This window comes from Octodon degus, unplaced genomic scaffold (genome assembly GCF_000260255.1).
Source record: "Octodon degus isolate 3935 unplaced genomic scaffold, OctDeg1.0 scaffold00195, whole genome shotgun sequence".
NCBI lineage: Eukaryota > Metazoa > Chordata > Mammalia > Rodentia > Octodontidae > Octodon > Octodon degus.
The window spans coordinates 4262762-4275393 of record NW_004524771.1 but is presented as its reverse complement, the minus strand read 5'-3'; the positions used below and the strand labels follow the sequence as shown (position 1 = coordinate 4275393).

Below are 12632 nucleotides of genomic sequence, written 5' to 3'. Positions count from 1 at the left end.
TTTTTTTTTTTTTTTTTTTTTTCGTATCTTCCATTTCTGAGTCTGGCACAAGGTCTGGGGCCATCTTATCAAAAGCATGCGTGAAACTGTACACCAGAAGCCCAGTTTTGGGGCTTTGGGAACTGTTCTGCACATGTGTCCTGGGATTTTGTAATTAACAGGTCATGCCTAGTTTCTTAGCCAGTGTTAATGAGCCCCTAGTCTCTGCCTCAGGAGGACTGTCACCAAACAATGACAAGAGTGTGGGCAAAACAAATTGGGCCAAAACTCAAACCTCTCTGGGTCCTTTTTCCACCATCTGCAAAGCAACACAATAACCTTGACTCACAAGTTGTTGTGGATGTGTAACACTTGTGTTCACACTCAATCTGTCCATCATCTCCATCACTACCCTAAGGCTGCACACTACTACCTCTTGCCTGAACAACTGTATTCACTGTTTTTTTTTTGCTCCGAATGCCTTCAGGGCAGGTTTGGCTGGCTGGAGTTGTGGAGATCGAACCACAACAACCTAAGCCTGACTGCTTTGTTGAAGCAGCCACTTAAAGAATTGAGCTAAGGGGCAGGCCCCCACTGCATTCATTCTGTAACCAGCTGTCTTTCTCTGCTCTCATTAAAATCCATTCTCATCCCAGGAAGAGTGATGATTTAAAATCTAATTCACTGTACAAGGTCAATCTCACTTTGAGAAACCACAGTTCTAACCAGGGCGATGTCATCTTTTCATAGAACACTAGACTTTTCATAGAACAGTAGATCTGCTCAGCAAAGGCAGGACAGTTCAGGGTACACTGTAAGACAGTCTTTAAATCACTTGCTATAGATCCAGATTACTCACGGCTGACACTGCTTAACAAATCTAGAGTCGTCATCCTGGAATAAGCCTCCATGGTAGCTTTCAACTGAGGAAAGCTGCCTGTGGCCAGGATCATGTTAAAAGCAGATTCACCTGTCCAGAGTCCACCTTCATCAGCTTGATAATCTGAGCATCTTCCTGAGCTGCTTCCTGATTTGCACTCTGGTTCTCATCTCCATTTTCCTGGCACATGGATACAAGTAAACGTTCAAAACGTCCTGATGTATCTGAACAATGCCCTTTTTAAGATTTTGTCCTAATTCTGACTGATATCATCTGGCAATTTGTCAGATTTCTTGATTTGCTCTTGATTTGCTCAAAACCTCAAACAGTACGTTTCTGAGTTCTTGCTCCCTGGGCAAACGATTCCAAGTAATACAAGTGATTACCAAAGGCTCCTTCTCACCACTGTGGGCTACTCAGAGGGGATTTTTGAAATGGCTAAACTATTCATAGCTTATCCTTCAAACCAGCCTGACCTGCATGCAGCAGTAACCATCACCTAACCAAAACAGCTTTTTACTAAAGACTGTCAGAATTAATGTGCTTGGTTTGTGAATGTTGTTACTGCCTCAACTCTGTTATTTTTTCTATATGTACAGGGCAAAGGGACATCACAGTGATATTATTTTTTTTAAAATTGTGTGTGTGTGTGTGTGTGTGTGTGTGTGTGTGGCCTGCTCAGCCCACCAGGGGGCGGGGCTGGCTGGCATGTGATGCTGGGGGATTGAACCGCGGTCCCAGTGATTTGCTAAGCTTGTTCTAAGTAGGTGCTTTAGACCACTAAGCCATCTCACCAGCCTGATATTGTTATTTTACAGTACTTGTAAAGCTTCATTCTCTGCCCTAATCAAGATTTCAAACTGAAATCTGTTCCCACAAAAACACCCCACCACCCCACTAAGATTGTATCGTTCTGCTTAAATTCCTGCAGTGGCCTTCCAACCCGACCTCCCTAGGGGTAGGTGGCAAAGCTCGAACTCTACGACCTGCAAGGGTCTCTCCGCAGTCCTCAACGTCCTACCTCTCACCACCCTTTTTCCCTCACTCCCACATTCAGTCAAACTCTCCAAGCAAGGTCCCGCACTTGTGACTCATGGAATAGCTTTCCCTGGACGGCTCCCTGCAACTGTCCAGGTCAGCTCCCCAAAGTCACCTCCTTGGACAGGCCTTCCAGCGCAGCCCACCCGCGCCTGCACTCACGCTTTAGTCTACTACGCTGTTTACATTTCCCTCCCAGCTCGTATCCTCTCTGGAACGCTGTCATCTCCTTCCTCGTGGCCTTTTTCACCATCAGACGCTGCGACACAGGCCTGGGGTGCACTACGTGCCCGGAAACCGCTCCTTATCAGTCAGCGCATCAGCTCGCACTCCCTTCCTGCCCCGCGCCGCACCCCAGAAGCCCGCGGCCCTACCCCTCAGACGCCGGCTTCCGTGTTTAGCTTCCGGGGCGAGGGGCGGGACCTGGGCGGAGGGATTCTATTTCCGGGGCGGGGCCGGCGGGCGGGGCGGGCGCTCTGTCGCCCGGCCTGTGTGGAGCTCGCTGGCGGCAGGCGCAGCGGTGGCGGCGGCGCGGCGCAGGCACCGGCTCGGGAGCGGGGAGCGGCACCATGAGCGGTGAGTGGCGGCCTCGCCGCTGTTGCCTGACCCGCCGTCCTGACTCCCGCCGCCCCAGCTGCACACTCCGGCCCCGAGTCCCTGAGCCCGGCTCGTCCGTAGACCCCCGCTCTGTCGCTCCCCGGCTCCCAGGCGCCATCCGCCGGGGTCCTGTCCCTTGTCACTTGCAGGTCTCTGACCTCCTGGAGCCGGACACTCCTCCACTGACTCCGTCAGTCACAAGCAGTCCCTGGCTCCCTGCCTGGTGTTTCTCGGTCCGCTGACTCCGCGTTTATCCGTTCGCAGAGCGCCAGTTCTGAGAGGACTCTCAGCCGCTGCTCAACCCCGGAGCGGCGATTCCTCTCGGGTCCCGCACCTCTCTGCGGTCACTCCCCGCCCAGGGCCCTCGCCGCCGTCCGTCCAGCTCCCACAGCCACAGAGCTGTCTGGACACCCGAGTTTGCTGGTCCGTGCACCTCTGTCCAGGACTAAGAGCAGCAGCTCCTGGTCCCAGGGGGCTTTCAGTTCTCCAGCCCCTTTGTCTTCCGCGTTCCTCCTGTTCCCTCCACACCTGTCAGTGCTACCCATTTACCCTCCAAGCCTCCCTCTCCAGTCCTTGGTTTTTACATTTGGATTATTCGCTCATTCTCTAGCCCCATCCATTTCTTCTCCTGTCTCATCTTTGAGGTCTCTCTTGTCCTCTTTTGTAACCCTTCCCTCCTTGCCTATTGCTGAGCTCCTCTGGGGACTAGACTTTGCTCTTGCCTTTCCCAGTCCCAGCACCCCGGGAGTGGGTTTGATGGGGAGGCTGGAAGTGCGAGGGAGGTGGGTGTGAACTTCTTGTCCTCACTGTTTCTGAAGTTTAGTCCCTGGGCTGTGACTATTCGCCCTCCTTTCCTCTCTCCTCTAGAGTCGTGTTGATGTTTTGGTTGGTGCTAAGTCATTCTTGGGTGTTGTATGTGGAGATAGGAGTGACTCAGGGAAGCCTCGCAGCTGGTCCCTGCCTTTCTGGCCCTCTGGGATCTGGACTGAATTGGAAGGACCTGCTTACCCTCATAGAGCCTGTCTTCCTCTCACTGTCCAGTAGGTTCTGACAACCCCCATCTCCAGCGCCCCCTGGCCCTGCCTTCCACATAGAAGGGCAAGGCAAAAGAGATACTTCTTTTTCGTTTTTAACTTTTAAGGATTTCTAAAATATAAATTATATGACTTGTTTTTTGCTATGCAAGAACAAGATTTGTGAAATTGGTTATCTTCATGAAGAGATTGGTGTAGGTGGTTTTCTGGGAGATAGTCTACCTTTTGTTTCTAAAGCAAATCATTTGTTCTAATTATGATTTCTGATCTTGAATATTAGAGTTATCACAGCAGAGACGTCATGAGCTGGCTTCTCCTCCACCTCCTCCTCCTCCTCCTTTATTTCTTCCTCCTCTTTTTGTGTTTTTGAGACAGGCTGGCTTCGAACTAGTGGTGATCCTCCTGCCTCAGCCTCCTAAGTGCTGGGATTACAGGTGGTCACCCATGATTTGGCTTCTACCAGCCGGTGATGTAGTTTGGTGTTAAGTGCAAGTTCCAGAGCCAGAGTTCTGGATTGAAATCTTGACTCTGCTCTTAAAGCTGTGAGATTTAGAAGTCTTAGGTAAATGGGGATACATACTAGTGCCCGTATCCTACACTTTTTATAATGACTAATGCTGTTTAGGTAAACTGATTGGCATTGTGCCTTCCACATTCTTCCACAGGAAACTTTGTTTCATTTTTATTTTATTTTTTATTTATTTATTTTATTTTTTGCGGAACTGGGGATTGAACTCAGGCCCTTGAGAAATCTTTGTTTTAATAGAGACTTATTTGTAGTGGAGATATGGGCTGGTACTAGGCTCTCTGAAAATGTTTGTGGTTCTAGGGATTGAACCAATAACCTCATGTATGTATACCCTTAGCTCCAATTTTTGTCTTCTAGTGTGGTCAAGAAGTCTTTGCCACAAATTCACAATTCTGGATCATTCTTTCTTTTGTCTCAACTTAAGAGGAAATAAAATTGGGAAGCCAAAGGAGATTCATCAGTTTATTGTTCAAGAAACCACTTAATATCAAAACTCAGCAGGTTTTAAAATTTAATTAAAAATCATTAAGGCTTAAGACAAATTATAAAAGGAGACCAACAAATGGAGAAAGCATTAAGGATGAAAGCTTTCTTTTGGAAAGATTGTAATTGAGATAGAAAAAGTGGTCACTGAGGATGGAATGGGAAGTCCAAGAGTATTTTTAGTTGTTTGAGGATGTATTTGAAAGTGAGTTTGCTCACCTGTGAGATTGATACTGTAACTGGAATTTAGGAAAATGATATGACAGGAAAATATTTAATCTCTCCTGTCCCCTCCTTCCATTTTTATTTATTTATTTTTATTTTTTTTTGGTATCGGAGATTGAACTCAGGACCCTGTGTTTGCCAGGCAAGTGCTTATTCTACTGAGCTATCTCCCCACACCTTCTCCTTCTATTTTTAGATAGGAAATTTCAACATCACAAAAAGGGAAAGAATAGTGTAATGAACTCCATGCATCATTACATGGCTTTGTTAGTTACCTGTTCCGAACTATCTTATCTATATCCCTATATTCCAATCTTCTCCATGGTTATTTTGTTTATTTATTTTTCGACTGAACCAGGGATTGAACTCAGGCCCCTGTGCTTGCCAGGAAAGTGCTTATTCTACTGAGTCATCTCCCTGGCCCCTCCCTGGTTATTTTGAAGCAAATCCTAAACACTGTATCATTTCATCTCTAAATATTTTGACACATATCTCTAAATTGCAGGAATTGGCTGGGTATGATGGTACACACTTGTAATCCTAGCACTCTGGGAAACTAAGGCAAGAGGATTTTGAATTGAGACCAGCCTGGACTGCATAGCAAGTTTAAGACAGCATGAGCTATGTAGTGAGACCCTGTCTCAAAAAATAAAGCAAAACAAAATAAAAATACAAGAATTCTTTTTTAAAAACCTATTTCTATTATCATACCTATAAGAAATTAATAATTCCTTAGTAGAATTGGATATTCATTGTTCAACTGTGGTTTGATTTCCATGATTGTCTTATAATTTTATCTTCTAGTTTATCATATGGTATTTATTTATGTAGTGCTGGAGGACCTTTGCACTGAAGTTATATCTCCAGGCATTTTTAATTTTTCCAGACAGGGTCTCACTAAGGAACTAAGTTGCTCAGGCTAAGCTTGAACTTATGCTTTTCCTGCTTCAGCCTACCAGAGTTCTGAGATTATACTCATCAACCATTGTGCTCAGCTTTGTAGTGTATATTTAAAACTCAGGATTTAAGTTTACATAGTGTAAATTGGTCTATTTTTTAAATCTTCCTGGGGCTGGAGAGATGGCTCAGTGGTCTAAAGCACCTACTTGGAACAAGCTTGGCAAAGCACAGGGCCCGCGGTTCGATCCCCCAGCACCACATGCCAGCCAGTCCCGCCCCCTGGTGGGCTGAGCTGGCCACACACACACAATAAATGTTAAAAACAAAACAAAACAAAAAAATAAAAATGCTTGCATTATTAAAAAAAAAATCTTCCTAAAAACATTAGTTTAGTTTTTATTTTTAATATATTTATCTACTTATTCCAACATAGCTGTAATCACTTTTAGAACATTTCATTGCCCCAGAAAGCAAGTCTGAGCTCATTAGTAGTCTTCATTCTCTCTCATTTACCCCATGAGGACTAATCTACTTTCTGTTTCTATAGATTTCCCTATTGTGATAGTTCGTATAAATGAAATTGTGACCTATGTGTTTGGCTTTCTTCATTAAATGTTATGTTTTCAAGGTTCACCCATATTGTATCCTCTATGTGCTTCATTGCTTTTTGTCGCCGAATAATACTCTATTGTATGGGTCAGGCACATTTGGTGCGTTCATTCGTCAGCTGATGGGCATTTGGATTGCTCTCACTTTGGATGTTTGCAGCTGTGAAGCTCAACGTGCAAGCTTTTGTGTAGCCATATATTTTAATTTCTCTTGATTAATGGAGGATTAGGATTTTAGTGTTGTATGGTAACTGTTTAACCATTTGAAGAATTGTGTCAGGCAGTTTTCCAGAGTGACTAGAACATTTTACATTCTACCAGTATATACCAGGGTTGTAGTTTTTTCTACCTCATCTCCAGTAATCTTTAATAAACATTCTAGTAGGTGTGGAGTGGTGTCTGTTTGCATTTCCCTAATGACTAGTGATAAATCATTTCATGTGGCTATTGCACAGTTCTTTGTAGAAATTTTTTTAAAAATTTTTTTTTTTTTGTGGTACTGGGGATTGAATCCAGGGCCTTGTGCATGCTAGGGAAGCACTCTATCACTGAGTTACATCCCAGCCCCTTTTGTCCATTTTTAATTGGGTTGTTTTTCTTTTTATGGTTGAGCTGTAAGAATCCTATATAATTTTCCATTACGCTTATCCATGTATTTACAAAAAATATCTCCCATTCTGTCAGTTGTCCTTTTATTTTCCTTATGCTATTCATTGAAGCACAATTTTTGGAGTGAAATTTCAGATTCCTCTTTCATCTTTTTTTTTTCTTCATGTTTTTGATAAAGGAAACATTCATTTATTGTATGGATTCTTTGCAGGATTTTGCTGATTGCCTTATTTTAGTGTTTTTTTTTTTTAAAGAAATTTATTTATTTATATAAATGTTTTCTTTCTTTCTTTCTTTCTTTCTTTCTTTCTTTCTTTTTTTTTTATGGTCAGCTCAGCCCACCCTGTGGGTGAGGTTGGCATGGCATGTGGTGCTGGGGATCGAACCGAGGTCCCTGCATGCTTGCCTAAGTAGGTGCTTTAGACCACTGAGCTATCTCACCAGCCCCTTTAGTGTGGTTTAACATGTTTTTAGCTTCTTATATATCTTACAGATTGGCAATTAGAGTCTGCTGTTAAAAGGTTAAAAAGGTTCGAGTGGAGTCAGAGATCAGATGGGGTCAAGGCTGAATACACTGTGCCAATAACCAGGAAGTAGAATGGCCCTAGGTAATGCACACAGAAGATAAATGGGTATCATGAGGTGAGAAACAAAGAAGTTGGCCTTTAATAGGGGAGTGGATAAACATGTGGATATCATGTGGTATGGTCACATGATAGAAAAACCCTAAAAATGTCAGAAGGAATAGTATGGGCTTATACATGCCACTTTGCTTATATCTCTTTTTTTTTAAATTAATTAATTAATTTATTTATTGTGTGTGTGTGTGTGTGTGTGTGTGTGGCCAGCTCAGCCCACCTATTGGTGGGGCTGGCTGGCATGTGGTGCTGGGGGATCGAACCGCGGTCTCTGTGCTTTGCTAAGCTTGTTCTAAGTAGGTGCTTTAGACCACTGAGCCATCTCACCAGCCCCCTTATATCTCAACATTAATGTTCTCTTGAAAAAAAAGCAAGGTGCAGAATTATACCTAAAATGTGTACCTTGATACAAATTAAAACGTGTGTGTAGAAGTAAGCAAATTATCAGGATAAAAGATACTTACCAGTTGTTTAGGGAAGTAGGAATCATGATTTGGATTTTTTGATTGCCAGTTTCTTCAAGCTGAGGAATTCTGATTTACATATGCTTTTGCTCTTCCTGGGAAAGTAGAACTTGTTGGGGCAGAAAGTCATTATTCTCCAGCACTTTTTTTTTTTTTTTTTTTTTGAGACAGAGACTCTATATGTAGTTCAGGCTGGCCTTGAGCTCACTTTGTAGCCCGGGCTGGTATTGAACTTACAACAATTCTTCTGACTATATCTCCCAAGTGCTGGAACTACAGGAGTGCGCCACCACACCTGGCTTCTTCAGCTCTTTGGTGAAACTGTACTTGATGATCTTGGGTGCTCCTTTCTATTAGTAATTATTCTTTTAAGAATCCTTCTGACTTTATTTATTTATTTATTTTTTTAAAAATTTATTTATTTATTTATGTGTGTGTGGCCAGCTCAGCCCACCAGGGGGCGGGACTGGCTGGCTGGCATGTGGTGCTGGGGGATTGAACCGCAGTCCCGGTGCTTTGTTAAGCTTGTTCTAAGTAGGTGCTTTAGACCACTGAGCCATCTCACCAGCCCCTCCTTCTGACTTTAGGAAGACCCTGAAATTCCTGTTTCAAGGGTGGGGAAAGCCAGACCTAGAGAGATCACATAATTTGTGCAACAGACAAACTCTAAGGGTTTGATTTATTAGAGCTTTTAAATTTTTTTTTTAAGACAGGGTCTAGCTATATAGCCGAGGCTGGCTTTAAATTCACAGTGGTCCTTCAGCCTCTCAGTGCTGGGATTACAGGTGTGGGCCACCACACCCAGCCCAGAGTTTTGGCTTTAAGTGTGTACTGTGGTCTCTCACTTATTGTGGTGGTTATGTTCCACACATCCCCACCATAAGTGAAAATCAGCAAAGTAGTGTTATATTTATTTATATTTATTTTTGAATTTATATACATTTTAAGGCTTTATTTATCACACTCCTATAAACTTTTCTCACACTTTTAAAAACACTTCTAATGTTCTTAATCGTTTTCTAAAATTGTAAACCTATGTAATTTTTCCAACATACATAATACTATATGGTACTGCAAAATTCTGCTATACAGTGAAAAAGCCACAATAAATAATTTAGATTAGTACTTTTTGAAAACCCATGAAACAGTGAGTCCATGAAAGTTGAACTGTGAAACAGCGAGGGAGTACTGTAATTTACTGCTGTGTCTTACCTGATATTTATGCACATTTTGGAGGCTTTTTCTTTTTCATGAATGTTGAAGGTCATTTTCTCTTTGATGTTGATGAGGCCCTCTCTTGCACTTGGAATAAAGAATGGAGTAAAGTGAATGGAAAAATAATATTTGTGGTTTCCACGCAAGGCAGAAAAGGTGGTACTGACAGTATTTTGTTTTCTTCACAGAGGTGTGGGGTTGACCTGATAGGATAGAATGTAAGAAGTTGTTTTATCACCAGCAAAATTTGACCATCTCTTTTGCTAGCATGTGGCTTTGGATTAAGTCCCACTGACAGTAACTCCTGCTGCTGTGTAGTATGATTCTGTCTGGGTGACTAATAGTCAGATGCTTAGTACTTTTACAATTTGAGACCAGAATTCAAGGTTTTTTGCTAGGCATGGTGGCACATGCCTATAATCCCAGCACTTGACAGGCTGAAGCAGGAGGATAGATCATGTTTGAGGCAAGCCTAGGTTACAGAATGAGTTCAAAGCCAACCTGAGTTATGTAGTGACACTTGGAAAAACCAACAATCAGACAAACAAAATCCAAGATTTTTATGGAATTGTTCAGATTCTGGCAATGCGAACATGATTCCAGGTGAATAGCTGCCATCCTCCTGTCATTTGTCTATTCATATGCTACATATTTTCATTGGGGGTAATATCACCCTGAAGAGAATGAAAATTGGCCCTGACGGGACATAAAGATTTATTTTCTGTATAAGGCACAGATATGCATGCAGTACATAAACATATACATAGAACTGTGGTATTAAAATTTCATGGAGGGAGTAATTAGAGGAAAAATATAAAATAGTTGAGGAACGTTGTTAGGCTGAAGAACATTTGTTGTCAAGTAAATTTGCATTTTGCTTTCATTCCTAACATTTCAGGAAAAAAGCATGACATTGCTCATGGACGCTATATTGGTCATTTTTGCATGTAGCATGTAGCACAATTTTTTTTTGGCGGGGGTGGGGGAGTACCAGGAATCAAACTTAGCACCTCATTCTTGCTAGTCAGACACTGCACCACTGAGCTAAAATCCCTGGCCCTATAATTTTTGAACTATTGACACTAAGTGACTCAGCCTACCTGGTTATCTGGTTATCAAGTCTTTCCTTCTTTCCTTTCTCTTTCCTTCCTCTCTTCTATCTTTTCTGTTATAAGTAATGCTGTAGTGGACATGTTTGTGCAAGGTAGTTTCTCTCTCTGTCTCTCTGTCTCTCTGTCTCTCTGTCTCTCTCTCTTTTGTAGTACCAGGGATTGAACTCAGGACCCTGCACTTGCCAGGCAAACGCTTATTCTACTGAGCTATCTCCCCAGCCCCTAATTTTTCTTCTTTGGATTATATATTTAGGGTCATTTCCAGTGCTGCTGATTGCTTGTTTTGTGTTCCCATATAGTTGTACTATTTTAAGTTGCTACCAGCAACAGAAGTGAGGGTTCTAGGGGCGGCAGAGATTGACCAGAAATTCAAGGTTCACTACTTAGCAAACACTTAATTGGTTGGTAGCGAAACCATTTATCATTTAGCGAAGAGCTATATCACTGTTGTCTGTTGGAATAAATTTACCAAAATGATTTCTGTAGAGTAATGCCAGATGTAAGCCCTGACTCTTTTCTCTTGAATGTGACAGAAGTTGATTAAACTTATTCAGCAACATGGGAATATATAGTGTTTTGTAATGGTAAAGTTCAGAGATAAAAACCAACTTCAGGCTCAGCTGGATCTAGGTGGTCTCTACTTTCCTCACTCTTGGCTTCATCTCCACACAGTCGCTCTTCCACAGAAACAAAGAGTATGTCCTGCCACATCGTCTGGAGTAAGAACTAAAGGAGTAGGCTGTTGTGATTTTCAATGGGTGGTCAGGAAGGCCTCATTGGTAGTGTTCAGTCTAGTTCCTGAGCGCATGGAAGGGTTGTGCTTTGCTTTTTATTGAGGTGGGAGAGGATGTGGAGGGCTTTTTCTTTTTCATGAATGTTGCAGGTCATTTTTCTCCTTGACATTGATGAGGCCCTCTCGTGCACTTGGAATAAAGAATGGAATAAAGTGAATGAAAAATAATATTTGTGGTTTCCACGCAAGGCAGAAAAAGTGAGTGGAGTGAAGTCTGTAGGGAATGAGGATCCTTTCCCTGACCCAGGCTTCACCTTGCTGACCCAGGATTCCCAGAAGCCTAGCAGAAGTGGATCTTCTGCCCATGGGGGGAAATACTCTGTTGGGCTTGGGGGTCCTCTTCCCTTGAGGAAGGAAACTTGCCCATTGCCCTCTCATTTTTCTTTTTTTTTTGGTGGAACCAGGGATTGAACTCAGGCCCTTGCGCTTGCCAGGGAAGCACTTATTCCACTGAGCCTTTTCCCTTGCCCCACCATCTCATTTTTCTTTGTCTGCTTCTGTGTCTTAAGATCTGCTCTTTTCTTCCCTAGCTTATAGGAAAAAAAAAAATAAAACAAAAATGACATTAAAGATAACTGTGAAAACATAGACTATACCTATAAATATACCTTCCTAGCACATTAACTATTTAGGTTGTCAGGTATCCCACTTTTGTCTTTGTTGAAAGCTTATGTATGCATTCTACATAATTGCATTGAACCTACATTTGAATTATTGTTTCCACTTACATTATAATATTTGTCTGTGCTCCTTCTCTTCACAATTCTTATAAAAGGTGGCACAGCATTCTGCCAAATTGATGTACTGTGATTACTTAGCTTTTCTGCTATTGTAGCAAAGGAAAGCAAATTCCACTTATAATTTTCTAGGGTGGGATTGCAAACATTTTCTGTAAAGGGCCAGATAATAAATATTTTCTGCTTTGTTGGCCATCTGGCATTGGACCCAAGTACTCATCTCTGCTGTTGTAGTTTGAGAGCATCCACAGACAATACCAAAATGAAATGACATGGCTGTATTCCAATAAGACTTTACTTAGAAAGACAGGCAGCAGCTGGATTTGGCCTGAGGGCTATAGTTTGCTGATCCCTCTTCAAAGACTGCAGTGAAAATCTTTGTGCCCATGATGCTATCTATTCAGGCAGTTACTGTGCTATGGTGGAAAAAAACTTTGAATGCAGACATCCTGAATTTAACTTCCTACAGCAGAGCTTGTACACATTATTCAACTTCTCTGATTAATTCACACATCAGAAAATAGAATTTAAAGCAAGAGATGAATGTGATTTACTCAGTGCCTAGGAGATAGAAGAACTGGTGAAGTAGTTATTTATTGTTTCTCATGTCTCTCATTCCTCATTAGCTTAATTTTCAAAGTATAAGAATGATATTTTGATGTATTTTATTTTTATTTATTTATTTATTTATTTTTAAATTTTTATTTATTTATTTATTCATTGTGTGTGTGTGTGTGTGTGTGTGTGTGGCCAGCTCAGCCCACCAGGGGGCGGGGCTGGCTGGCATGTGG

The 12632-nt window shown here is 42.2% G+C and overlaps 1 protein-coding gene across 1 annotated transcript in view; it reads left to right on the top strand.

The window, feature by feature from the left end:
- The first annotated feature begins 2374 nt into the window (after positions 1-2374).
- Snx29 (sorting nexin 29) overlaps positions 2375-12632 on the top strand; it is a 626724-nt gene continuing 616466 nt past the window's right edge. Inside the window, exon 1 of the mRNA XM_023704394.1 lies at positions 2375-2473. Coding sequence (XP_023560162.1) covers positions 2467-2473 — 7 coding nt within the window. The 5' untranslated portion in view covers positions 2375-2466. The remainder of the gene's footprint in view (positions 2474-12632) is intronic.